Genomic DNA, 25,919 nt, shown 5'->3' on the forward strand with positions numbered 1-25,919 from the left:
TAATTAGATGCTGGCTGAGTGGAGAGTTCTCTATTCACTTCATGGATGTGTAACTAACCACATATTAAAACAAATGAAATGTCGGTTTGCCACAAAACAAATGAAGATGAACACTATTCACACGCTGCAGGCAAATAAATAGAACTAATGCGACTCGGGGACATTTCCAGTGAGTGAGTCGTAGCTCTGGTTAATGTGCTTACTGGTCTTTTCTGAGGTATTGAAGCAGCTAATAACACATTTTTTTAGTGGGATTAACCTTAAGAAAAACATAAATCCAGAATGACAGCAGTCAGACAGAGTCAGTGACGGAACTACTTTTCCTTCTTTCCCAGTATGCCAGATCTAACTTGTTTAATTGATCCTTGAAACTAGACTCTTGCATAACCTGCAATAGCTAAAAAAAAGCCCTGTCAATTAAGGCACAAATACTGGCTGAAATGGGAGTATTTTTCACTGTATTTGGGTTGTTACAGCGTCGTATTTTCTAGCATGAATTTCTAACGCTTGGTGGAGGTGATGCTGGATTTATGCCTGATGCATTGGGTTTTCATCAGTCCTGTTAAATACATGTTTCAACCATTGATATCATTGCTGAACACTAGAGGGCGGGATCCAGCCTTATGTCATTATACTCCAGACAGTGGCTGTGTCATGTTGTTTCTGTCACGGTTTGATGTAAAGCCCCGCCAGAGACTCGCTCATAGAACTAAGGTTACATCGAGATAACTGCTTAAATTGCACCTCTTATTGTGTTTGTTAGAAGTTTTAAAAGTTAATTGCTTAACCATCTGAATGGCAAGACGTTTCAGTGTGTTTTTATTTACTCACTGTAACATTTTACTCACTGTGGCCTTTTTTTTCTGCGTTAAATCATGTAAGTCATACCCCTTTATGGAAACTCAAACACGTCTAGTGTGCATATAATGCCGCTATAATGCCTTATATCAATAAAAAAAAAACAAATAAGGTTGATCATTTTGGGTACGAGACAATAAAGTCTATGCCAGTCGTTTTAAAAGCTATGTTATAAATGAAGTGGTGGTCGCTTAAAAACACATCAGACATTACAAAACATTTATTTTCAAAAGTCAGGTTACAAATGTGGCTCCAAAGCTGAATGACCTCCCGTATCAAGGAAGTTTTAAATGTATCACCATATGACTGCTCTTGGTCACACTTCAGCTCCTCTTGAGAGCACCATAACAGTTTCATTTGTACCTCAGTAAAGGTTACTAGACTATAAAATATAGTTTATGTTTGAACCCTCAAATAACTTCCTTTTTTAATAGGAAGCTGTATTTTTTATGTTCGAGGGCTGTTGTTTTATCGTCTTTTCGTAGCACAAGTTCAATGCAGTGGTGGAAAGTACATAGCGTCCAGTGCTGTACTTGTGTACAAATACACATTTAAGGGACTTGTACTTTACCTGAGTATTTCCATTTTACGCTTCTTTATACTTAAACTACACTACGTTTTGGAACCAAATATTGTGCTTTTCACTTATTTATTTTACAACATTAGTCACTTTGCAGGTTCTAATTATTAATGCCAAATATAAATGAATTATGATGTATGAATTTGGATTAGAACACTTGGCAAAATACAAAGTTATTAATATTAGATCCGCCTTTACCAGCTGCAAAATTAAAAGGATGTACACATTAACGGATCACTTATTATAATCCAGGGATCTAATATTATTCTGAAGATAGCCACTCTGCGTAACAAGTACTTTTACTTTTGGTACTTAATGTTCATTTTGATGCTACTATTTGTATACTTTTTTGTAAGTAAAAAAATACAGGATTTCTCCCTGTAACCGAGTATTTATACACTGTGCTATTAATACTTTGTCTGAAAGCAGAGCCCAGTCTGTTCTGATTGGCAAGCTTGCCAGCTCTGTTGTGATTGGTCAACCGCTTAGAGATGTCCCACCCCTTAGCCTAGCATGTACAATGTGTTAGAGTGCTAGCCAATAGAAGTGTGAGTGTTACGTAGTGATGTCACAATGTTACGGAAGTAAACAAAGGAGTCAAATGGAGGCGTTCCAGGCAGAGGTGTTTGGGAGAGCAGGGTATTTAGGGATTTTAGGCTTTGCAGACCATTTAAATGCACTAAAACCCATATAACACACTACAGGACAGGGACAACCACAAAAACCTTAATTAGACTCTTTAATTAAAAGGTCTTCTTCCTCCTCCGGTTGAATGCCACTCCTTCATTTGGATGATGCTGCCAATAAAGGTCTTTAATCATTTTTTATTTTGACTTAGAGAGGGACTTTACATGGTTTATCCCCTGCTACAGAAGTCATCTTACCTAATGCCTTTGGGTTTCCAGTTGAGGAGTTTCAAGCTGGAGGACAATAACAGAGTGTAACAGAGCCCCAAACGCTCGGCCTTGATTCATGGCTCCTGCACTCCTCTCGGCCGTTCTCCTCCCACATAATGGAAAACACAAGACCCTGAATACTGGAAACGTTTACGGCTAAATGCCTTTCTGCTTGAAGGAAGCATATATACGCAAATTAAGCAATGCATCATATATGTTTTCCAAGAGAGCCCCCTCTCATATGAGGTGGAAACCAGAGGCCATGATGACGGTCCAATCTCTGCATTACCTGAAGTAGAAAAGCGAGAGTTAAGCCCAGTTTCTGATGCTCCCCTCATGATGATGACACTTTATAGGACATCCTTAACTGTGGGATCTAAATATCACATTACTGCTTGTGTTGCATCCCAGCCTGATGTTCTGATAAAAAAATTGGAATGTATAATACTGGCTGTGGTGTCGTGAGCGCCCTCTGCTGGATCCCAGTTATATTGGGGGTTCTCCCTTTCCTGTAGTGTGTTTTAAAGGTTTGTGTACATTTAAAATACAAATATAAACCTGCAAATGAGCAGTATATGTCCGCTTTCCCCTATCCACAAAATGTAAAAAGCCATAAAGAAAAATGACGTAATAAGTAGTAATTTCATTATAAAGTCTAGGAAATGTGTTGAGAAATATTACTTGGGACCATTATTATAGTTACTATAGGTCTTGAAACAATAGTTTTGTTTGAACCCGTCTAAATTATTTGTTTTTTATTCTTATTAATTGAATAATTCTCAAAAAGGATACCATCAAAAATCTGGTGATTATTTTCTCGGTTTTGTTTGGAAATTGTTGACTTCAGGTTCCTTTTTTTGACAGACCAACAGTCAAAACAATTATATAAAATACTACCAAATATTCAACTCATAATTGTGAAAGCAACAAAAACAAATGGCAGAATGTATGATGAAATACTGTACAGTAAATACCCTTTTATTTGTAGCTTTCAATTATAACTCGCATACACACCTATAATTGTATAATAAACACCTAACTATAGCAGATGTTTGGTATTGACAGGTATTCAAAACGAATTGGACTTTGTTTGTTTTACTTTCCTTTGACAGTGTTTTGCAAAGTTACTTAGCCTCTGTTTCCCGCCTTTAGGCATTCACAGTCATCTGACTCATCCAGAGCGGCGTGTTAATCTGTTAGTTGTGTTGTTTCTGTTTGCTGTTTGTCACAGAGCCATTAGCTCCTGTCACTCTTCATCTCCTCTTCTTCCCTCTCTCCCATCAGCGCCTCTCTATTAATTTTAGCCGCCGACGCTCACAAAGTTGACTATCATTGGCAGCTAATCGACAATAATCTCTATAGAAGTTATGAAATTATATTTGTTAGAATTGCGAAGTGCTTCCCAGCTGTCGTTGGTAATTGCCAGATGCTGTCTCACCCTGCATCACATATAGAGCAAATAAACACTGTGTTAATCGCTTGTAAACTGACTGCTGTTTATGTTTAAAAATTAGGAAAATGGCAACTAAATAAAGCTTCACATATTATCTCCGCAGGTGCATGACAGCGACTCCACCTCGGAGTATTCGGATGATGACGTCGTCGTCCGGGGACGCTCGGAGCCGGAGACGAAGCCCATCCTGTCTGTTCGTGAGTGTCGAGAGTTTATTACACACATCAAGTTACTGAATTTAATCTGGGCTGGTTTAAGGTACATGAGTTTCCTAAAAGTCTGCAAATAAGTATCGTTCTATCACATCTAAAACATCTTTGGTCCTGCAAAAAAAGGGTTAAACACAGCTTAAAAACTTAAATAATTATATTTATATATATATTTATATATTTTATTGTACTTATTCTGGCAAAGCATTTCACAACAACATACTTTGTACACAAATAAGGAGTTAATGCATACAAGAAAGGTGAGAAACCCCCTATATTTTAACCTTATCATTAGTTATTTTTTCTTTTAATTTATCGGCTTATTTCATTAAACAGATTTTTTCAGATTATAAACTCATATTTTTACGTACATTACCAGCAAACCACAACAAAGATACAACACAAAAAATTGTTCCATTATTAACCATTATTTCTTAAGAGTTGTTATAATTTTCTTGAGAATTAAAGAAGAATGAAAGACTTTCTCCCACAAGATAGGTTTCAGAGTTTCTTTAATCATTAAATTAAATGAAAGAATTTATATTTCTCCTCCAAGATAAGAGATTGAGATAAATCAAATGAAATAATCAGGCTGCTCTTTGACATTTCCCTGCCTCACTGTGCATGGTATTTACTGCGGACGGCCTCTTTGTTTTCACAGAGAGATCGGGAGGTCACGTAGATCATTTCGACATCGTGGAGCGGGTTGAGATGGGTCAAATGGCCTCCATGTTCTTCAACAAAGGTGATGTTCCTCTGGCCTCGAGCTTTCTCTCCCACCCCCATTATTCAATTAAATGCAGACGGCGACATCATTAGCCACGTGTAACATTTATGGGGGAGCAGTGAAGGTTGTGTGGGATGAATCAGAATTCTTTTACACCTTCTTAATGGCTGATCCTCACATTCACAAAGGAATCTCTCCTGGCTCTCTAATTGGATGTAATTATATATGGGTAAATTACCTTTGGTTGTAATTACCTGTTTGAGACTCCATTAAATGTCCCTACTGTGCATGACTTGAGAGCTAATGAAACCTTTTGTTAACTTTTTGAGGGAAAATTGAAAGCAGAATCACGTTCACCTTGAGCCCGGCGGCTTTACATTCCTCCTTCATATCAGCACATTGTCCCCGCCGTGTCTTCCCCTCCCTCCTCTTGTCTGCTTGCATAACGCCGACCTGGCTCTTCCTCACCACTCGCGAGTGACTCAACAGTCTGCGGTATCCCTCTTGACGCAGGAATAAAGGAACAACAAAAAGGTCAAAGCTCTGACAACATCATCTGCGCTGACATGCTCCGTCCTCCAGCGCCTCGGCACTAGGTGGAGCACTCGGCCCGCATGGTGTCACCCTCCGCTCGTGTTCACACCCACACGTGTGAAGGCACTCATGCATGCTCTCACGCTGTTAAAGCTGCAGTGTGCCCCGCCTCCTGTCACTCAGCTCCTCTGTCCTGCTCATTAGAGGTGAACAAAAAAAAAAAACTTGGTTGATGACCTTTGGTTGTGTGCAGGTGAGGCATGTGCAGGTATCGATTGGTAATAAGGAAATTAGTTTTCTCTCCTCTTCTCTCGCTCTATGGGAACGCTGCCCAGTGGCTCTCATCAGAAATGAATTAGATAGGCACGAGTCCCAGCACATGCTGAACGAGGAGAGGGGACACACAGCTCTTTTGTCTGCCATGACAGCGCCGACATGCTCACTTTCTGCCTGATATGAAGAGCATTCACTTCAGTGTGCCAGCTTCCTTTTCATGCACAAAAGAAGACATTTAACTGGTTGTCATTGAGACTCTGAGATATCTCAAGTGTTAAATGTGAGACGAGAGAAACATCATGAACGCCGAATTTTTGAAAGAATTTAGATTTTGCCAGTAATTGAAATTAAAAGTCAGAGGGAAACTATAATAAAACGTCGGCCTGACTTTTACGCTTTTGTTTTTCTGGATTATGAACAATGACGGTAAATATTATAACTTGAACAACAACAACAACAACAAATCTATAATTCACTTTCTAAAGGTACTCAAAGAAACATTAGATACATGTTAAAATTCATAAATAAAAAACACACTTTAAATATGAAAATTAATCTAAGCTACTTTCTATGATCTTATCAGACCTCCCAATATCCCATTTTAATAACGAACACAAAAACCTAGTTAAGACCTTTTAAATTGCCGCTTTTTCTTTTACTAATTGCATTTTAGAAAAATAATTATAAATATATCACAATTTATACTCTAGAAACTGCTCTAGATGCTTAAATGCATCTTCTGTTTTATACCTGAGATCTTGTACAACAGCCTCTTTGGTTAAAGGTTAGAAAATAAATAAACCTTTGGAGATAGATAGATAGAATCGGATACACATACATGCACACAGCAGAGCACACACAGTGAAATTGGTCCTCTGCATTTAACCCATCCTAGTACTAGGAGCAGTGGGCAGCTATTGTGCAGCGCCCGGGGAGCAATGGGGAGGTGAGGGGCCTAGGAGGTGAACTGGGACCTCTCCAAGTAGCAGTCCACCTTCCGTATTTCATGTCTGTTCGGGGACTTGAACCGGCGACCCTACGATTCCCAGTCCAAGCCCCTACTGACTGAGCCACTGCTGGACAGGTGGATGTTCTTTGGTGATTTTAACGTAAAAGGCACAAATGTTTTAAATTAAACTCAATGTGATATATACATCATTTTTTGTCATTTATAAACTTGTTGTTTTTCTTCTTTCAGTTTATGAGAGTTGGTAAAGTTGTAGACTCTGTGCCGTGTGAGAGCAATAATAGAAAAAATTCAGACTTGTGGAGCTGCATGACCTCTGCATGCTCAGTCTAATTATCAATTATGTAGAACATGCTGAGGATTACAGGAACTCGCAGGTCACTGCTGCCTCACATGTAGGTGCCGTCTGAATTCTTAAATGTGCAAGTTGGTTAGTTTGAGTTTATGTTTTACTCCTTTGCACTTCTAATGTCACTTAGTATTATGGGTATTATAATATTTTTAATATATTTGGGATTTTAAGAGAAGTATGATTTTCTTTGAAATCCAGCAGTGGTGTATGTGCTGAAGTGAAGTCTGCATGATAGGACACCTCATAAACTATAACAATTATTGGTTTTAGGCGAGTCCCCTGCCACGTGTACATTACCCGCCGATGCGAAATTTTCTTGAATGTTCTCAAAATTTTGCGCCATGCGAATTTGCTTTGTACTTGTAGTGAATGTTTTTACCATTCGTTTTAAAGTAAATTTGTGTTCTTTTACCCGTGCTGTTATCCAAGATAATAACCAGCAGATGAATTAAAGTCTAACCCGATATTAATAACTGGCACTTCCTTTTGGTCAGTGTTAGGGGACGGAATCACCAGGGTCCCCACGATAAGATGCTGTCGCGATACGTAAGCCATGTTACAATAGTATTGCGATACGATATATTGTGATATGGCGCTTTTCGGATTTCTTTCTATGCTGACTCAATCCCAATCCCACTGACTTTACCCATGGCCATGACCTCACAAGAAAAGCTCAGCACCATCTAGTGGATTGAAGAAGCAATTGTTACCAAAAACTTTAATTCAGATTTGCAATATGAATAGTTTATATAATAAAATATCAATACTTGGCGTCTGTGTATTGATACAAAGTATCGCGATACTATGCTTTATCGATTATTTCCCCCACCCCTAGTCAGTGTGCATTCACAGATTTTCACTTTGCAAATAATCTGCTTAGTCTAAAAAGGAGAGCAGCAGGCTGTTAAGAGCTGTTTATTTGTTTACTACTGCACCGAAGTGCCTGAAAATGTTAATCTCAATCCTCTTCTTTGGGAATGGTTGTGTAGTTTGTCAGAAGTGACAACTTAATTCCAGCAAACCGAGGGAAATTAAACCTTAATTGCTAGGTCTTTTGTGTGTGCGAAAAAACATGTTGATATCAGATAATCAGAGGTTCAGCTTTTTTATAAAGCTGCGAAAAACTAAAGGAGTGAGTCTTCACTGACAACTGTATTCAGCTCTTTTTTCAAGTAGCTAAATAACAACAGACTGCTAACAAGATACAGGCATGGACTCCGTTTTGACACCACCTCTTCACAGATAATAAACTGAAGCCTTGTCTTTCCTTCCTGCACCTTTGCAGACAATTAAAAGGCATCTCTCCTGCTGTTGAGGAGGCACTCTTAGAGGGCGTTTGACTTCCTCCTGGACTGAAATTGACATGGCAGGAGCGGCGAGGCAGGCTTGGAATAAGGCCATGAGTATCGTATCAGCCTGACCTGCCGCCACTGACAGGAATGTTGATGGGGGCTGGTTTATCTGCACCACTGTGGAAAGGTGTTACTATAACCTTCATGTTGATGATTTGAAAGTTGATTAGAAGAGGACTTTGGCTAAAGTCACAGAGAGAGAGAGAGAGAGCCTAGCAGAGCACTGTCCTTGCATCAGCATCTTGGCTCAGCTTTTCTTCCCTCTGTGACTTGACGTGCTGGTTAACATGGCCGACAGCACATGGGTGAAAAGTGATTTATTCCACTGTAGCCGGTCCTTCAGTTTTTAATGAGAGCCAAACATGGGCACCTCCATTTTTAATACTTCAGTGACTTTTACCTTAATGTCACACTTGTGCATTAAGAGTGCTGTCAAAGGGAGAAATCTGGAGCACCTGAGCCACTAAAAGGAGAAATGGACATGTTTGCGCCAGCATTCAGCGCGATCGTTTCCCATTAGCCACTGCTACAACCCCACTGTCAGCTCTGTTAGAGATGTATTTTAATTTTAGGGCTTACTTTATACTGACTTACTATGATTAACCACACATCAAAACTACACGTTGGTTGTGGTGAAATTGTCCAAAAAAAGGTCCTATGTCTTTTCCTAAACACTATCCCTTAACCTGAGGGGAAAAGTCATTGGGATAAGGAGAGACGTGAACCCCAGTACTTACAGAATCCGACTCCAGTTCTCTGGTGGATGTAAATATCAGTGAATTTTCTAGGAAAAATGTAGTATGAGGGCGCTGTCATCACTTCCGACCAAATATAAGGCTTTCCTACTTTCCGGCCAACATACTGCATCAGAGCGAAGCGGAAAATAAAAGTTTTCTCATGCATGAGTTATGGTTTCTTTACTTCTTCTACATAAAAAAGGAGAGTAAAAGAAACTAATTTAGAAAATCTCAGTTTCAGTGTCAGCCTGCTGCCTGCCCCTCGTCCACCGGCAGACCCACCGGACATCCATCCCATATTTATTCTCCATCTGACGCTCTGTTTGACACTATTTTCCTGTTTTTTTAGTCATTATACAGAAATATTGTCTTCTGGCATCACTTTAACATTTTCCGGGGAAAACCTGCATTTAGGTATGAGGGCGCATGCCGACAGTCAGAGGGCGCAACACTGCTTTTACCCGGTTTAGACAAAAACCTGAATACGATGAGCCAGCGGGAATGATATCTATCAAACATGGAAAATTATTTATCATACAGCGTACTACTATAAGTGCATCGAGATACTTTGCCCCGTGCATTCTTTTGTCTTGTGTTATGAAGGCTTTATGAACATGGACATCACTGAAAAATATATTCTTAAATTACAATTAAAGTGGACTGTAACGGTTGCTCTCACTCACCCTTCTGTCTGTTTGAATCCCAATTAGTATGAATATATTTAAAAAAATAAAACTTGCAAAATATGATTAACTTGTTATGCCGGCAGATCTATCAATGTGCATATCACCATTCAAATAAGCTGAAACATCTTTAAAGAAATCCTACACAACTCAGCTAACACACATCATTTTACAGTACTTAATATGTTGGCTTTTTGTTTAGTTTAGTGTTGAAAGTTTGAAACACAGGAGAACTTTGGCAAGTTACGGCATACGTTGTATAATGCTGAATAACTTCGTAACTAACATGTTCTTCGTTTGTCATGATCGGTTGTTTCCGTGAACGGCCAAATGGTGCGTCACTTTAAATGGGACGGCATTATCTCCTTTTCTTGCGTAAAGGATGGCCCGGCGTATCTTAAACTGAAGGAGATTATAAAGGAAGCATTACAGTTTTCCTTATCATATAAGGACATCTGGGTCACTTCCCTCAGTAAGGAATGTTCTTAAGCAAAACAAACAATTGGACAGCAGCTGTTGAGTCCCAGGAAAGCTTGATTTGGTTCCTCAAATTGAAAGGCCTGTTAGGTCTAGTCTTTTAAGTCCTTTCACACCTCAGTTTGAGGCACATCTTGAGCTGTGGGAAACTCATTTGCCGCTTTTCAGTGACTTACAATGTACAAAATAGATTCCCTTGAATTTTGATTGGACCAAAGGAAACATTTGATGATCACCTTGGGTTGTAAGAAGAAGCAAAGGACATCCTATATTTTTTGGTTTGACCAAACGATTGGTGGAAAAAATACACTGCAGAGCATTGAGCATTGACAAAGACATTCAGTATGTTACCTACATCAAACAGATGATGACCTGGTGGAACTAAATCAGCCATGTCTTACTTTTACTGTCCCATTTACTTATTTTTAGAAATATGGTGTTGTTGCCTCCAGGGCGAGCTCAATTTAGATTTGACTATCAGTTCATCAACATTTGACTCTAATATTCCCTAAGAAGTAGAATTGTAAAATGAGGAGAGGTGGGTTAATGAGGTGAATACAAAGTTAAAATGAACAGTTCCCCTTTTTTCTTATTTCAGATGCTTCAGTGTAACAGCGGCAGTTATTTTTGAGGTCAAGACAGATAATTATATGATACTTAAAGGACATATTCTCCCTTTAGACTATAAAAAACTGAGTTATGAATTATGAATACAAAAAGGGTGCCCTTAAAATGCACTTAACTGAATAGCAGTTTTTCTATATCTGCTCTGATTCGTGTCAGGTCTGTCAGTCAGAAGCATAGTGTTGTGATGGATTGTGATGATTTTCACAGCTAGATGAAAGATTGCTACTACGTGAAGAACCATTTTGCAGCCTTTTTTTGCCCGTGGCTCTGGGTAATTGGGAAATATTAGTTACAGTGCCGTGAAGGCTGGCCTCCCTGTGGTCATGCAGCGCTCTCGCCAGGCTATCGCTTACTGACAGTGGCGGCGGAGTACACTGCGTCCTGTACCGCTAAGACACTTACAGTATATACCTTGTCCTATTTTGTGCCACAGGTGATATTATGCAGAGTAAAGAAGGGTTTTTTCCCAATGTTTTTGTATGTATTCCTAAGACTAAAGTCAGAATTCACAGTTTGATCATAGAATCCTGAAAAAAAAGAAAATCTGAATTCTGAGAAAAGTCAGAAATCTCAGTTTTGTCTTAAAATTCTGAGAAAAAGTCAGTAAGAAGTATTAATTCTGACTTTAATTTCAGAACTCTGCCTTTTTCATCAGAAAAAAAAGGAAAAGAATAATTCGCTTTGAATCAAATCTAAAAGAAATTCACATGGCACTAATCCTCTTCCGTAGTCTCTTCAGCTGACTGAGAAATGATGAATTTTTCTTTCATCCCTTAACCCGGAAACAAAGACTGTCCAGATTGGACTGAACTTTAAAATCGTATTATGAATTTCTGATTGGCTAAGGCCAGCAACACCACCAACAATTTAGCTCAGATGATTCTAGAGGTTTTTTCTATTTTTCCGACTATGTATCATCCAACATTTGTAATAACGGTGTAAGGCTGACTTTTACTCCACTGCATATGAGTTGTATGATTGGTTTCTGAACCCTTGTTTGTCAAAGATGTATAGGTGAACCTTTTAAAAATCATTCCCAAAACCAAGTTGTCTTTGCCAACATGTCACTGGTAATGATACATGCATTTATAATTCCCTGATTTGTACAACTTTTACAATTAGCTGACTTTGGTTAGAAATCTGAATGGGTATTAAATGACCTGTTAGACGGACCATTAAATCCCTCTCATCGTTTTTGAAAATATCGATTTAAATTTAAACGAAGAAAGCTTTCAACTCTTGGAATTCATTCAATCATTGCAACCATCTCCGTAGATTGCCCCATTTAATATCACTTAATGTTTGTATTGATTTACCTGCAGTTACTTTGAAAATGGCATATAAGACTTATTATCACATTTAAGTAGCATGACAGTTGTTTTCTTGCTGTCTCATACCTAACAGGGCTTTAACTTTGAATTATTTACCCTATTGAACAAAACAGTCCAATACAGTTACAGTGGGGCAAAAAAAGTATTTAGTCAGCCACCAATTGTGCAAGTTCTCCCATTTAAAAAGATGAGAGATGCCTGTAATTTTCATCATAGGTATACCTCAACTATGAGAGACAGAATGAGAAAAAAAAATCCAGGAAATCACATTGTAGGATTTTTAATGAATTAATTGGTAAATTCCTCGGTAAAATAAGTATTTGGTCACCTACAAACAAGCAAGATTTCTGGCTCTCACAGACCTGTAACTTCTTCTTTAAGAGGCTCCTCTGTCCTCCACTCGTTACCTGTATTAATGGCACCTTTTTTTAACTCGTTATCAGTATAAAAGACACCTGTCCACAACCTCAAACAGTCATACTCCAAACTCCACGATGGCCAAGAACAAAGAGCTGTCAAAGGAGACCAGAGACCAAATTGTAGACCTGCACCAGGCTGGGAAAACTGAATCTGCAATAGGTAAGCAGCTTGGTGTGAAGAAATCAACTGTGGGAGCAATTATTAGAAAATGGAAGACATACAAGACCACTGCTAATCTCCCTCGATCTGGGGCTCCACGCAAGATCTCACCCGTGGGGTCAAAATGATCACAAGAACGGTGAGCAAAAATCCCAGAACCACACGGGGGGACCTAGTGAATGACCTGCAGAGAGCTGGGACCAAAGTAACAGAGGCTACCATCAGTAACACACTACGCCGCCAGGGACTTAAATGCAGTTCCAGACGTGTCCCCCTGCTTAAGCCAGTACATGTCCAGGCCCGTCTGAAGTTTGCTAGAGGGCATTTGGATGATCCAGAAGAGGATTGGGAGAATGTCATATGGTCAGATGAAACCAAAATAGAACTTTTTGGTAAAAACTCAACTCGTCGTGTTTGGAGGAGAAAGAATGCAGAGTTGCATCCAAAGAACACCATACCTACTGTGAAGCATGGGGGTGGAGACATCATGCTTTGGGGCTGTTTTTCTGCAAAGGGACCAGGACGACTGATCCGTGTAAAGGAAAGAATGAATGGGGCCATGTATCGTGAGATTTTGAGTGAAAACCTCCTTCCATCAGCAAGGGCACTGAAGATGAAGCGTGGCTGGGTCTTTCAGCATGACAATGATCCCAAACACACCGCCAGGGCAACGAAGGAGTGGCTTCGTAAGAAGCATTTCAAGGTCCTGGAGTGGCCTAGCCAGTCTCTAGATCTCAACCCCATAGAAAATCTTTGGAGGGAGTTGAAAGTCCGTGTTGCCCAGCGACAGCCCCAAAACATCACTGCTTTAGAGGAGATCTGCATGGAGGAATGGGCCAAAATACCAGCAACAGTGTGTGGAAAACCTTGTGAAGACTTACAGAAAACGTTTGACCTCTGTCATTGCCAACAAAGGGTATATAACAAAGTATTGAGATGAACTTTTGTTATTGACCAAATACTTATTTTCCACAATAATTTGAAAAGAAATTCTTTAAAAATCAGACAATGTGATTTTCTGGATTGTTTCCCCATTCTGTCTCTCATAGTTGAGGTATACCTATGATAAAAATTACAGGCCTCTCTCATCTTTTTAAATGGGAGAACTTGCACAATTGGTGGCTGACTAAATACTTTTTTGCCCCACTGTATATACATATCCTCTGGACCCAAAAAAGCATATGCTCAATTTAGATTATGATTAAAATGTGGTTATTTCTGTGGGAAAATCTCAAGATGTGAAAATATTTAATAAGGTCCCCTGGCAAAAAAATGTTCAAGTCAAATATTTTGAGACGTACAATTTACCCATGTTCATGCTCTATACGTTACAGAAAATTAATTGGCAACTGTTTTCATGATGATTTAGTCAATTCAAATCTAAAATGTAATAACCTTTAGTGTGCAGCTCCTAAAGGTGAAAACTGTTTTTTGTATCTGTTAAAATATAAAGTTTTGACTGTCGGAAAAAACAATCCAAAGACATTTTGATGGGCAGATGTTTCTTTATAATGTCTAACATTTTATAGACTAAAGGTTTAACTGTAAAAAAGAAATACCATCAGCCTGTTGCAGTACTCCTTAGCCTGCAGTTTCAATGTTGGATTCAGACCAGCTTTTTTACATCTAGACAAATGGTTGTTTATGAGGCTGGCAGATCGTTATTTTTCAGGTTCTATAACAGCCTAATTTAAGTGCAATTTAAGAACCTCAGTTCTTAATTCATAAAAAAATCACCCTACCCGTGAAGCTGTGAATCCGTCACGTTTTATTCTTTTTTATGGACTCTGGGCTCTAATTTCCTTGGCGGTAATGAATTAGCGGCGGTGTCCAGTTGGACGCTTGAACCCCCTTCTAAGAATTGAAGAGCATGATGGATGTGTGGTGCACTGTGATGATCTGTCCGCTGGTTAAAGCCCTCCATCTTGTCTTGGCAAAGACAGCCGGGGTCGGGCCTGCCAGTCGAGTGAGTGGATGAAGAGAAAAAGGGCAGATGGTGAAGAGTCCGTTGCTGTGCAGAGGAAAGGGCTGACAGGGAGAATTCCTCCATGGAGCGATTAGCTTTTCAATATTTTCACTGGACCAATAAGTTGTGAGAAGGATAGGGAATTGAGGGATGTGGTAGGCGGAGGTATGGATGAGAGTACTTTTTAATAGCGATGGAACTATAGTGGTTTAGTTTGATACACTCTTCATCTATATTTTATGATTAATTGTTTGATTATAAGATGAATATTGCTTGTCACCTTTTGGCGCAATGTTACTTTTGAACAAATGATCTGTAACTCAATTAATCACCCTGTGTTGCCTTAAACTCTTAAAGAAATCTTTGTCTTTTCTCTCACATGCTTCCATTGTGCAAAAACTAAGAAAAAGTCAATCGTATTTGACATAGAACAATCAATTTAATTGAAATTGCAATACAAATGCGATATTCCAATCGAAGGATGTCCAATATTTTGCAAAATACAGCCCTGGAAAAAATTAAGAGATCACTGCAGCATTACCATTTTCTGTTGTTTTATTATTCATAGGTATTTCTTTGAGTTAAATGATTTTTTAAAATTGTATTCTATAAACTACTGACAATATTTCTGTGTTGTAATGCAACAGACACTGGAATGGCTGCCATACATGTAGAGATAAAGATTTAAGAAACGTTTGGTGTGGTCTCTTAGTTATTTCCGGAGCTGGATGTGTTTGAATCACACTCTGAATTAAGTAATGTGCTGCAGATAATCTACACATTCAAGAAAACCACTTGTTTGGTACAGATAAACAGTAAACCATAATCATTGCATTTGAAATTAGAGTAATGCAAAAATGTTTTTCTCCCAACGTCGTGAATCATATCTCAATATCAGTTCAAATGGGAGCATTTCAATTTTCTTTTCAAATCTTCAAGCCCCAATTTGACAACAGCAGTACAATAGTTATTACAATGTCTTCACAAACTCTAACTTGCAGTATTCCACATCTGATCTGTCCCATTCTCTAAAAGCTTACTGTTTTAAATACTTTGGACTATCAAGCGTGAGACTTTTTTTGCAGAAGCCTTTCAAATGGTAAGGTTTTCACGTGCATTTGTTTGTCGTTGCATAAATCTGACTGTCTTGTTCTTCTCATGTTTGTCTTCCAGTTGGTGTCAACATGTTCTACATCTGCATCATAGTGTATCTGTACGGAGACCTGGCCATCTACGCAGCAGCTGTGCCCATATCCCTGATGGAGATGGCTTGGTAAGACCATAAACTCACTTTATGACAATCGTTCTTACTTTCATGGTATACTGTATATAAAGACGGATATTTTAGAAGTCCTCCATTCCAAAGTACTTTTGAGAATAAGAGCACATCTGTCTTCAAATATTGGCTCCTCGGCCCGGACACCTTGGTCTTATTGACACCTTCTGACCTTGAGATTAAGACATTAAAGCTTTGCTGATAAAAGCCTGTAGGCCCGCTGAGCTCTTGCCGTCTGCGTCGTGTCAACTTGCTTCCAGACAGATTTTTATTGCAAGTCTGTTGGCTGGACTCGAGAATGAAGTATTTTTTTATAGTTACAGACTCTGCCCTTCAGATCCTCAACTACAATAATAACCATTCCCCCTTTAGTGTTGTAGTTGGATGATTTCTAAATGGAGAGATTCAGATAGGTTTTAATAAAGTGTAATACATTTTTTAAATAAATTGCCACCATTTTATCCAAATCAGTTTCCCTGACTTTACCAGAAGTCTCAGTGAGATTAAAGAATCTATTTTACAAGAGAGTCCTGGCTAAGATATGCAGCAGTACAGTTTTAGAAACACATTAAAAGCAAGAACAGGGAACATATTCATTTAAATCTGTTAAAAGAGGTCTCGGTTTCAGCTCATATTGCAGCTGGATCCAAGCAAATGGAGCAGCAGAACTAAAGGCACTTTTACCCAGCTCAGTATAGACTTTTGGGACAGTTATTAAAAACATGTCCTCGGAACGAAGCCATACAGTTCCAGTACTTTTCCACAAGGATATAACCAATCACAACAGAGCGAGCCAGCTAACCAATCAGATGTTCAGATTTTTTAACATTAAAGAATGCAAACATTTCGCAGTCAGAGCACAAAACTTAAACAAAATAGCAATACTTAGTGTGTTGTGTAACATAATTACACAACACACTAAGTTGTATTTATTGCAGCTTCTTTTTTAATCCCTGGCGGGACATCTGAGATCCTGCAACATAACATTAATTAACCTTTGCCCTACCATCAATAAGTAAAAACCAATTGATTCACAATAATAGAATCATATTTGTGATCTGAGGTCTAAGCGTAAACTCCATGTTCTTCTCCTCTTCTAAGTGTTGTGACAAAGCAGGTGCACGTCATCCTGTACTGAGGCGCAGCACACTGACGCTGTCCGTTTGTATTACATTCTCTCTCTCTACTGTCCAAACCTCGCTAACCTTCCAGTAAGAATAAATGTGAGATGTAACTGAGACTTCAAAAGCAGCCCAAGGCAGAGACGTCTCAGTAGCATGGGTAGAAGAGTTTCACCAAAGCTCTGTCTGTCACACAACAATTATCGAGTTTGTGATTACTTTGAAGAGACACTCAACCTCTGCTGCTCGACTTTTGACATGACACGATGTAATGACATTTCAAACTTTGAATTTCAATGTGCTCATCAGTTTACCCCACAACGTTGGGGTAAAAACATTAAGCTCTGTTTGTTTTCCCACAGTGGGAATCACTCCTGCAGTGCTGGGAGTGTGAAGTACAACGACACTGATCCCTGCTGGGGTTCTGTCACGAGGAAAGACGCGTACCGGGTGTTTTTGGTCAGTCCCAACAGCATGCATACACCTCTGTTTAGCAGTTATACATCGGCTGTTTTCAAGTCCTAAAAAATACACAATATACTCCTTATGGTTCTGCATGGATAGCCCAAAAACTGGTGGAACAAATAGCAAAACTAACGTGTAAACATACCTTTAAACAATTAAAGTATGCATTCAAAACATAACTTGGGTAAAAGTATCCAACTATTAGAATCAAAAAGTAGTTAAAGTAAAAAAAAGTACTCATTATTCAGACTGCCATTTATCAGAAACATTTGTTTTTATTTCGTGTCTCTACTGTGACATGTCTCCATGCTTTAATCTTCAAAAAGCTCTTATTGTTCTCATACTGCCTGTACTGCAGCACCTGTTTTCACCCTCTGTCTGAAACCAGAGACCAGTCTGATTGGTTAGCTGGCCGGCTCTGTTGTGATTGGTCAACCACTTATATATGTGTTGGGAATGTCCCGCCCCTTAGCCTATAACGTACAATGTGTTGGAGCACTACCCAGTAGAAGTACACGTTTTACATAGTGATGTCACTATGTTAAGGAAGCAAACAAAGGCGTTTCAGGCAGGGGCAGGGGGGAGTGTGTGGGAGATAAACCCTTTTTAGCCTTTGCAGACCATTTCCTTGCACTAAAACTTAGGGTCAAATTTGACTCTTTGTAACAAACAGCCCAACTGCAACTCCTCTGTGTAGACGGAGATAATTGTATCCTGTGTGAACGATTTAATGTTCAGAGCAATCATGCTTTCCTGTCGGATGTTGCTCTGACAACATTTTCTATCCCTTCCTCGCCTCACAGGAGTGTGTGTGTGTGTGTGTGTGTGTGTGTGTGTGTGTGTGTGTGTGTGTGTGTGTGTGTGTGTGTGTGTGTGTGTGTGTGTGTGTGTGTGTGTGTGTGTGTGTGTGTGTGTGTGTGTGTGTGTGTGTGTGTGTGCACGCACGCTCACACGCTCATGTGCGTGCGTGTGTCCTTGAAATCTTAAGTGAGCCAAACTCTGTGATTTCCACTTGAGCTTTAACTTTGCAAGGCGACACTGATAGATGTGCAGATCTCCTCCTGTATAATTTCTCCACCTCCCTCCCTCACTCCTTCCTTTCTCTCTCTATGCCTTCTATCCTTTTCCACACTTTAATAGAATGAGCGGGGCCTGAATAATTTGCCAATAAATGAACTTTTCCCCTTTATCTCCTAATGGGATAAGCCTCTTACTGTATGTAAGCAAATTGAAATAATGCTGACTTGTAATCTCTGCTCAAATTGTTTACACTTGCAGTTTTGCAGACTAATTTCCTAGTTACATCATGGCCGCTCAGGGAAATAGATATGTGGCACTGAAGAGCATTCTTTCCAGTGAACACTGACAAATGGGCATTCACTGATTTGACCTTTAACAATAATCAGGGTATTGAACATACAAATAGCAAGAAATGCCTTCCACTTTCTCCTGCGTTCACTAAAAGTGAAGGGAAACTTCTCTGTTTGACACGATTAAACTTAATGTCAATGATTAAATTAAGGCTGTTACAAATTAATTATTATCTGCAAGTGGAGATGTTCATACACCAAGATCATTTTTAAACCCTGTGCTGTATTTACATGTTGCATACACTACTAACAGGACATCCCATTTAGCTTGCAGTGTTCCCACGGTTACTTACTGTAAAGAGACCCTATTATGCTGGGTTTTTCCTTTCCTGTAGTGTGATATATGGATTTGTGTGCATGTAAATGGTCTGCAAAGGCTAAAATATGTGTGTTCCCTGCAGAGGGAGTTTTTTTGACATTGATAGAAAATCTGAAAATAAGCATAATGTGTCTTCTTTCAAAAGCATCGAATTTGAATTTTTAAATAACGGCTGAAACTTGTAAACAGGCGAATGTTAAATATGTTTAATTTTTTATATTTGAACCCTCTGCTCACTGATATTTTGTACTATTTCACACATTTCTATCTCAGAAATGTTCTTTACATTTTTGGTTGATTTTTCCCTCAATAAATCTGAAATCATTGAGCAGGTTGTGTGTGTGTGTGCGTGCGCGCGTGCACCTCCAGAGTCTGAGATACGTATGGCCTGTGATACTGCCTATACTCTGAATAACTGACTCTTTCTGATCTGCCGGGCTCTACCCTGTGGAAACAGCTATCACAACCGGCCCCATCTAGCATCCAGCTAGGCTCCTCAGTATTGTTACAGATGTACAACGTTTCTGAGAGGTCCTTCAGTGATGACACGCTCAATTGTTAACTGACAAAAAAACAATACACCTTACGATTGAAGCAGCCTTCTTCTTTTAACCAAACCATCACTGATATAACATTGAAATGAAAACTGTTGCAGGTTTACATCCCAATATTACAGGACATATAAAGCTCATTTTCTGCTTTCACATGTTTAAATGCTGTAAAGATGGTGGGCACAACAGTTTAATCATAATAGCGTAACTTAGCCAAGACTAGCACTGTGTTTGCAACTCAACCCCCAGCAGTAGATACATTGTTTGTTTCAAAACTAACAAATCCACAAGTAGTAAAATTGACTTACAGGTTGTGACATTGAATCACCAGATTGGCGCAACAAAGTGGGAACTACCCCGCCTTTCATCTTCATTTTAACTTTAATGAAAGTTCGACCGTGAATTGTGAGCGGTTCAGGAAGCAGTCCTGGGAAATAGTCCTGGGAAATATCTAAAAAGCCTCCCTTTTTGTCTAATATCACTCTTCATAAAAATGCACTTATTTCTATATTCAATATACATTAAATTAACAATAAAAAAAAGGTTATACATTCTTCAACTCCACCCAGTTTAGTAATCTAGTTTTTCTTGTCTTCAGTCTTTCATTCAACCAATGTAATCTACTCAACACGTAGGGTAACATATATCTGTCTAGCATGGATTATTGGAAGCTGATGGGGGCCTGTAGTTGTAGTTGTTGTGTAGACGCTCTGTGATAATGATCCAGGGGAATTAGATGTTAGTGATAATACTGCAGCCATAATCATTTTAGAGTTGAGAAAATGAGGAGAGATTAAAGAGCAGCCTGATTATGGTGTTGCTGTGAAGAGCTTTAGTCCAGTGTGTGTGATTGGTGCTGAGAGAGAGAGGTTGTTGTTTTGATTGAAGGAGGCTGTCCCTCAGGAGTCCTGCAGGAGAAATTGTTTTCCACACGTGTTGAAGATTTAATTTACTATTCTCTTACTGGACTTCATCTTGACCGGATAACCTTTGGATGTTTCAGACTGGTTTTAGAAGATCATACAATACAATACGATATACTTCATTGTCCCCGTAAGGAGTTCCTTCCACAAAAACATACAAATCATACATACTACATGGTACAAGATAAAAGACATATTGACACATGAATTATGAATACACATTTGCACATACACATGTACATCAATACACCTACTGACAATGATGACATTCAAAGCCCTCATGACCAACATTTACATCCATATGGAGTGAAAGGTCTGGACAGGAATGAGTGTTTGTAGTGGGTCAACCTGTAAGACTGCGTGATACCCGGTATCCAAAGAAAGAGACAGAAGATGCAGCAAATCCTTAATGGATTTTAGGAAATAAATGGTGTGGTGAAAAAAATCGATTATGGAAGAATCAAGATTATTATCTTCTAAAATTCTGAAAAGATTTTCAAGTTTTTTCTTCAAAACACAGATTGACACATATTTGATAAAGAAATATGGCAGCTACCGTTATTATTCTTAAAGTCACTGAGAATTAAGACACAAAATCCTTCAGTGAAATGTCTGTTCTATACTACTACTACCTACAGTATGTATTTTTTAAATATATATATATATATATATATATATATCTTCTACACCTCTTTACTCTGCTATTGTGCCATTATTTCCCACACCACATTCTAAAATTAGCACCCCTCTGTTCTGGATTAAGAATCAGTTTTGAATTAGGAATTGTTTTAATTCAAAGCATGACTCTGAGAATCAAAACTGAACCCAGAGCCACTGAAAGATTTCTAGCCCTGCTAATCTATCTCACCCCTAAAAGCACTTTTATAGCCAGGAGTCTCTAGGTACTGACCCTACTCGCCGGCGTCCCTTCTTTATGGATTTTCTTAGATTTGTCTGTGTGAATCACTTCCACAGGTTTCCCCCAGCCGGCCGCCCCGCAGTGATTAGGGCGCTTTGTTCGCACAACAGATTGCAGGTTATTTTTAGGTCGGAACATCTGTCCCTGCACAGATGACTACACCTTTACCAACAGAATTCAGGTTGACAGTAAGGAAATGAGGAGGAAAAACTGCTGGTTTTGTTCACTTTTGGGCCATAACACAATTTGTGTTTCTCTCCAACCTGTTACCGCCCGCTTCTTGAACTCTGTTGTCTTATACAAATTGCCTGACCTCTTGTTCCCCCCTTTAACACCCTGAGGCCCCTTCTGGTTTTAGCGTGTTTTCAGGGGTTGCATTTTCTTTATTCAACTCAACACCTCAGGGCCCTTTCCTTCATCATGTGTCAGTCACATCAACTGAGTGTCAGTCCTGGCACTGACACTCAGTCCACCAGGGTTTTATGCGTGGGTTCCGCAGAGTTAAATTAGCTGAATATGCATTGGAGTGCATTGACCACCGGAGTACGTTGTCATGTTCATAAAGACCTCAGTGCAGAATTCACAAAGAGACAGGCTAATTACTCTGTGATAATGCGGTCCGAGCGGCTCGGCTGATATTTCACGAGGTCGGATCTTGGACTTTACTGATCACGACTATGAGCAAGCGGACACGACACAACGGCCATTTTCCTCATCCGAGTTTCTGAAAGCTCTTAAGAACATCACTCGACCGTGATCTGCTGCGCGGCTGATTGATTCTCATGTTTGCTGCCCGACTGGGCGGATGGAGGGCTCTTCCTCCAATATCTACAATATTTGTCGGCTCTCGGGGTGTGAAAGGAAGATGATGGAGGACGTTGCATAACGGAGCACTCCGTGTTGATCCTGGCCCTTTATACGGCTCTGATTGAAAAGATTAAGTGGCTGTGCAACAGTGGGAACTTTCTGGGGTTTTAGTTCAGCTCCAGCAGAGATTCCCGAGACCTCAATTAAACTTCGCTGTCCTTGATTGTCCCCTGCTAAGTTTTCTTTTTGAATTTCACCGCAGGGGCTTTGTCACACTGGCTACCCCGCTGGACAACCCGTAGGATTTTTAAATGGCTGATTTATTGTTCTCCCAGCATGGGGGGAAAGTGATAGAAAATCGATGCGGTATATGAGGTCGGTTTATGCTTGCTCTGCATTGTTCACGGCTTATCTTCATGCAGATGTTTCAATTATAGTGTGTTTCTATTAAGCCATACACTCTTTCATGTATTGAAATAAAGTTCATTTGAAGTGTAAGCAAAGTTGTGTCTGCGTCCCCGTAGAGTTGAATGACCCACCCTGCCACCTTTTCTCAATACAGAGCTGATTGATTAATTAACTGACTAATAAAGATTTATTCCACGAGGGATTTCAGCGACCTTGATGTCCGTTCCCTGTTAAGGCCTCATGCCATTTTTCTACTGCAGTGTTTTAACCTGTTACACATAGTTTAAATTGAGGAACGCCTACACGTTTGAGGAATTGTTATCAGATATAAAATCCATCAAAAGTGATGCACTTTAAATTATTTGTCAGATTTTCAATATTGGTTCTACATAAGTAAATATTGTAGGGTCTATAAAATAGTACTAAGATAAGTGCTTTCTGTTGGACCATTTTTGCAACCTATACATGGACCGGGAGGATTCTGCTACTGTAGTGTTTTACTCATAATTGTTTTACTTTATTTGTTTATTTTATATGGACAGCGCGCAATAATAGCAATTTTTCATCTGTAGCGACTGGACTGATGTTGTAAAGATATGCTAAAAACAAATACATTTAAATTTAAAATAACACATTAATGCAATCAGTACAAACATGCAATGTAGTACAATAACGGTAATGCTGATCGAACAATTAATCAAAACATATATATTAAATAGCATGAAGATATCCATAAGTTAAAGATAATGTTTTTGCATTTTCTTACCTTGCATGATATTATAGCTGAAGATCAGTAAAGGGGCAAGGGGGAGGGGGTGACATTCTGCATAGGGCCACGCCGCTGATTTGTACCCTGGGTAGACAAGGTCTTAATATATGGGTAGCCGGCTCTAGCAGGTAAGTTCCCTTTAAAAAATAAAACAAGATTGCAGAGGTTCTTCTTTTGCTGCATATTCTTTTGAGAACTTAGTATATAAAGAGGGCATGTTATGCTCATTTTCAGGTTCATATTTGTTTTTTTAGCCTCTACTGTGACATGTCTCCATACTTTAATGTTCAAAAAGCTCTTTATTTTTCTCATACGGCCTGTTCTGCAGCACCTCTTTTCGCCCTCTTTTGGTTAGCTGGAAGACTCTTTTGTGATTGGTCAACCACTTGGAGATGTCCCGGGCCTTAGCCTATAAAGTACAATGTGTTGGAGCACCAGCCAATGAAGCGGGATTATTATTACATATTGATGTCACCATGTTCTGGAAGTAAACAAAATAGTCCAATGGAGTCGTATATTCAATGGAGAAAATGTGTGATTAAAGCCTTTGAAGACGATGCACAAGAACCTATATACTGTAACACACTACAGGAAAGAGAAAACCCCAGAAATCATAATAGGGCCTCTGTCATTCCCGGTGTCATTATCATTTTACTGATCTGATTACAGCTACTTAGGATCAAGATCAGCTCAATTGCAATTCTACACATGGATAAAGCCCTCAATGTGTACAGTAGGGAGGATAATACTCGAGTCGAGCGGCAGCGACTTGCCCACCCCTGGCAGGAGCCGCAGGGAGACGACAGTACAGATGGTTTAATAGAGATTATCGCAGCAGGGAGAAGTGTTGGAGCTGAGATCCACACGGGGAGGGAGTCCACTCCACACAGCAGCAGGAAGCTGTATCAGAGCAGCGGGTCGGGACGGGGTGGAGGGTCCCATGCTGGAGCTGGGACGGCTGGTGTTGACTTGTGATGAGGGAGCCGTTTTCAAGGAGAAATAGGGGTCACTGTGGAGCTTTTTTTAATTTAGAGATTTTGCTTGTTATTCAACCCATTTAGCTGCAGCCTGATAAACTAAATAATGTGAGTTATTTATACTAGATAAAGTATGTTCATACATATGAAATCACAGTGACGTGTTATCAGATGCTGCTCAGTGTGTTCAAGGGCATTGTATGTGTGTGTGTGTGTGTCTGTGTGTGTGTGTGTGTGTGTGTGTGTGTGTGTGTGTGTGTGTGTGTGTGTGTGTGTGTGTGTGTGTGTGTCTGTGTCTGTGTCTGTGTCTGTGTGTGTGTGTGTGTGTGTGTGTGTGTCTGTGTGTCTGTGTGTTTATGATTGAAAATTGAGATATGTTTGCATTCAACAAACAAAGCCGTCTAGATTGTTTTTTTCCCCCGTTACCTACCAAAATGAATCTCCATTTTTAACACCCGCTTATTGGTTAAAATTGTAACCATGACATTTAAAAAAAACATGGTTTTTGAAAACAAAAACATAATCTGAAGCGCAGTTACAAATTGTTACAAATAATGTGTTTTTGTATTTTAAAGAATATGTTCACAATTTATAACGTCTGTCTAACGTCACAGCTCATGTTAACTCGGTTTTTTCCTTTGGGATGCATCCACTCAATACTGATTCAAGATACACATACAAGTTCTGCTGATGTTTGTAACTAGTCCTTTAGTTTTTTGACACCTTTGTTCTTCACTTCAGTATTTCCATCTAGTGCTTCTTTATATTTTCACTTCATTTCTGAGGCAAATATCATCCTTTTAACTATTTACTTGCTACGACTGTAGTTACTTTGAACATATAAAAAGTGTGCATTTATCTATGTATTAATCTCTTATATTTAGTTTTACAAAGATTGGAAATCTATGTAAAAGATCCTCTCATTTCTACACAGCTTATTCATTTTATACTGATATCCCAGGTATTGTTATCTGTATGGGGACTGTCAAAGTCTAATTGCTGCCTCCCGTAGTTGTTCTTGCTGTAACCATTCCTCCTGGTTATAGCTGCTAAGAGACCCCTCCCTAATGCACTTTCAATGTAAGTGATTCGTGTTGCTCTCTTCTATTTATTTTTCCGTGCGACACAGTCGTTTGTGAGCATCACTCCTTGGGGGCTAAAACAAAGTAAATGTGCTTCCTTTGTCCCCTTTACTGCCTTAACAACGTCTTTCCATTGTGATTTCTTTTTCTTTTTTTTGGCATGAGGGACAGTACATAGGGGAGACAAATCTACCTTTCAGATCCAAGGAGTGTAGCGCTGGTTATCTTGTACAAGGACGTTTCACTGTGATGTAACGATATCACTCACTCAAATTTATGTATTTTTTTGTGAGAAATGTCCAGCATTTAAAATGCAAACAAGTTAAAG

At 39.3% G+C, this 25,919-nt stretch overlaps 1 protein-coding gene across 1 annotated transcript in view; it reads left to right on the forward strand.

The window, feature by feature from the left end:
• tmem104 (transmembrane protein 104) overlaps positions 1-25,919 on the forward strand; it is a 63,683-nt gene that overhangs the window by 3,700 nt on the left and 34,064 nt on the right. The window contains exons 5-8 of the mRNA XM_063904173.1: positions 3,891-3,984; positions 4,658-4,741; positions 15,778-15,877; positions 17,364-17,460. Coding sequence (XP_063760243.1) covers positions 3,891-3,984; positions 4,658-4,741; positions 15,778-15,877; positions 17,364-17,460 — 375 coding nt within the window. The remainder of the gene's footprint in view (positions 1-3,890; positions 3,985-4,657; positions 4,742-15,777; positions 15,878-17,363; positions 17,461-25,919) is intronic.

This window comes from Eleginops maclovinus, chromosome 16, assembly GCF_036324505.1.
Source record: "Eleginops maclovinus isolate JMC-PN-2008 ecotype Puerto Natales chromosome 16, JC_Emac_rtc_rv5, whole genome shotgun sequence".
NCBI lineage: Eukaryota > Metazoa > Chordata > Actinopteri > Perciformes > Eleginopidae > Eleginops > Eleginops maclovinus.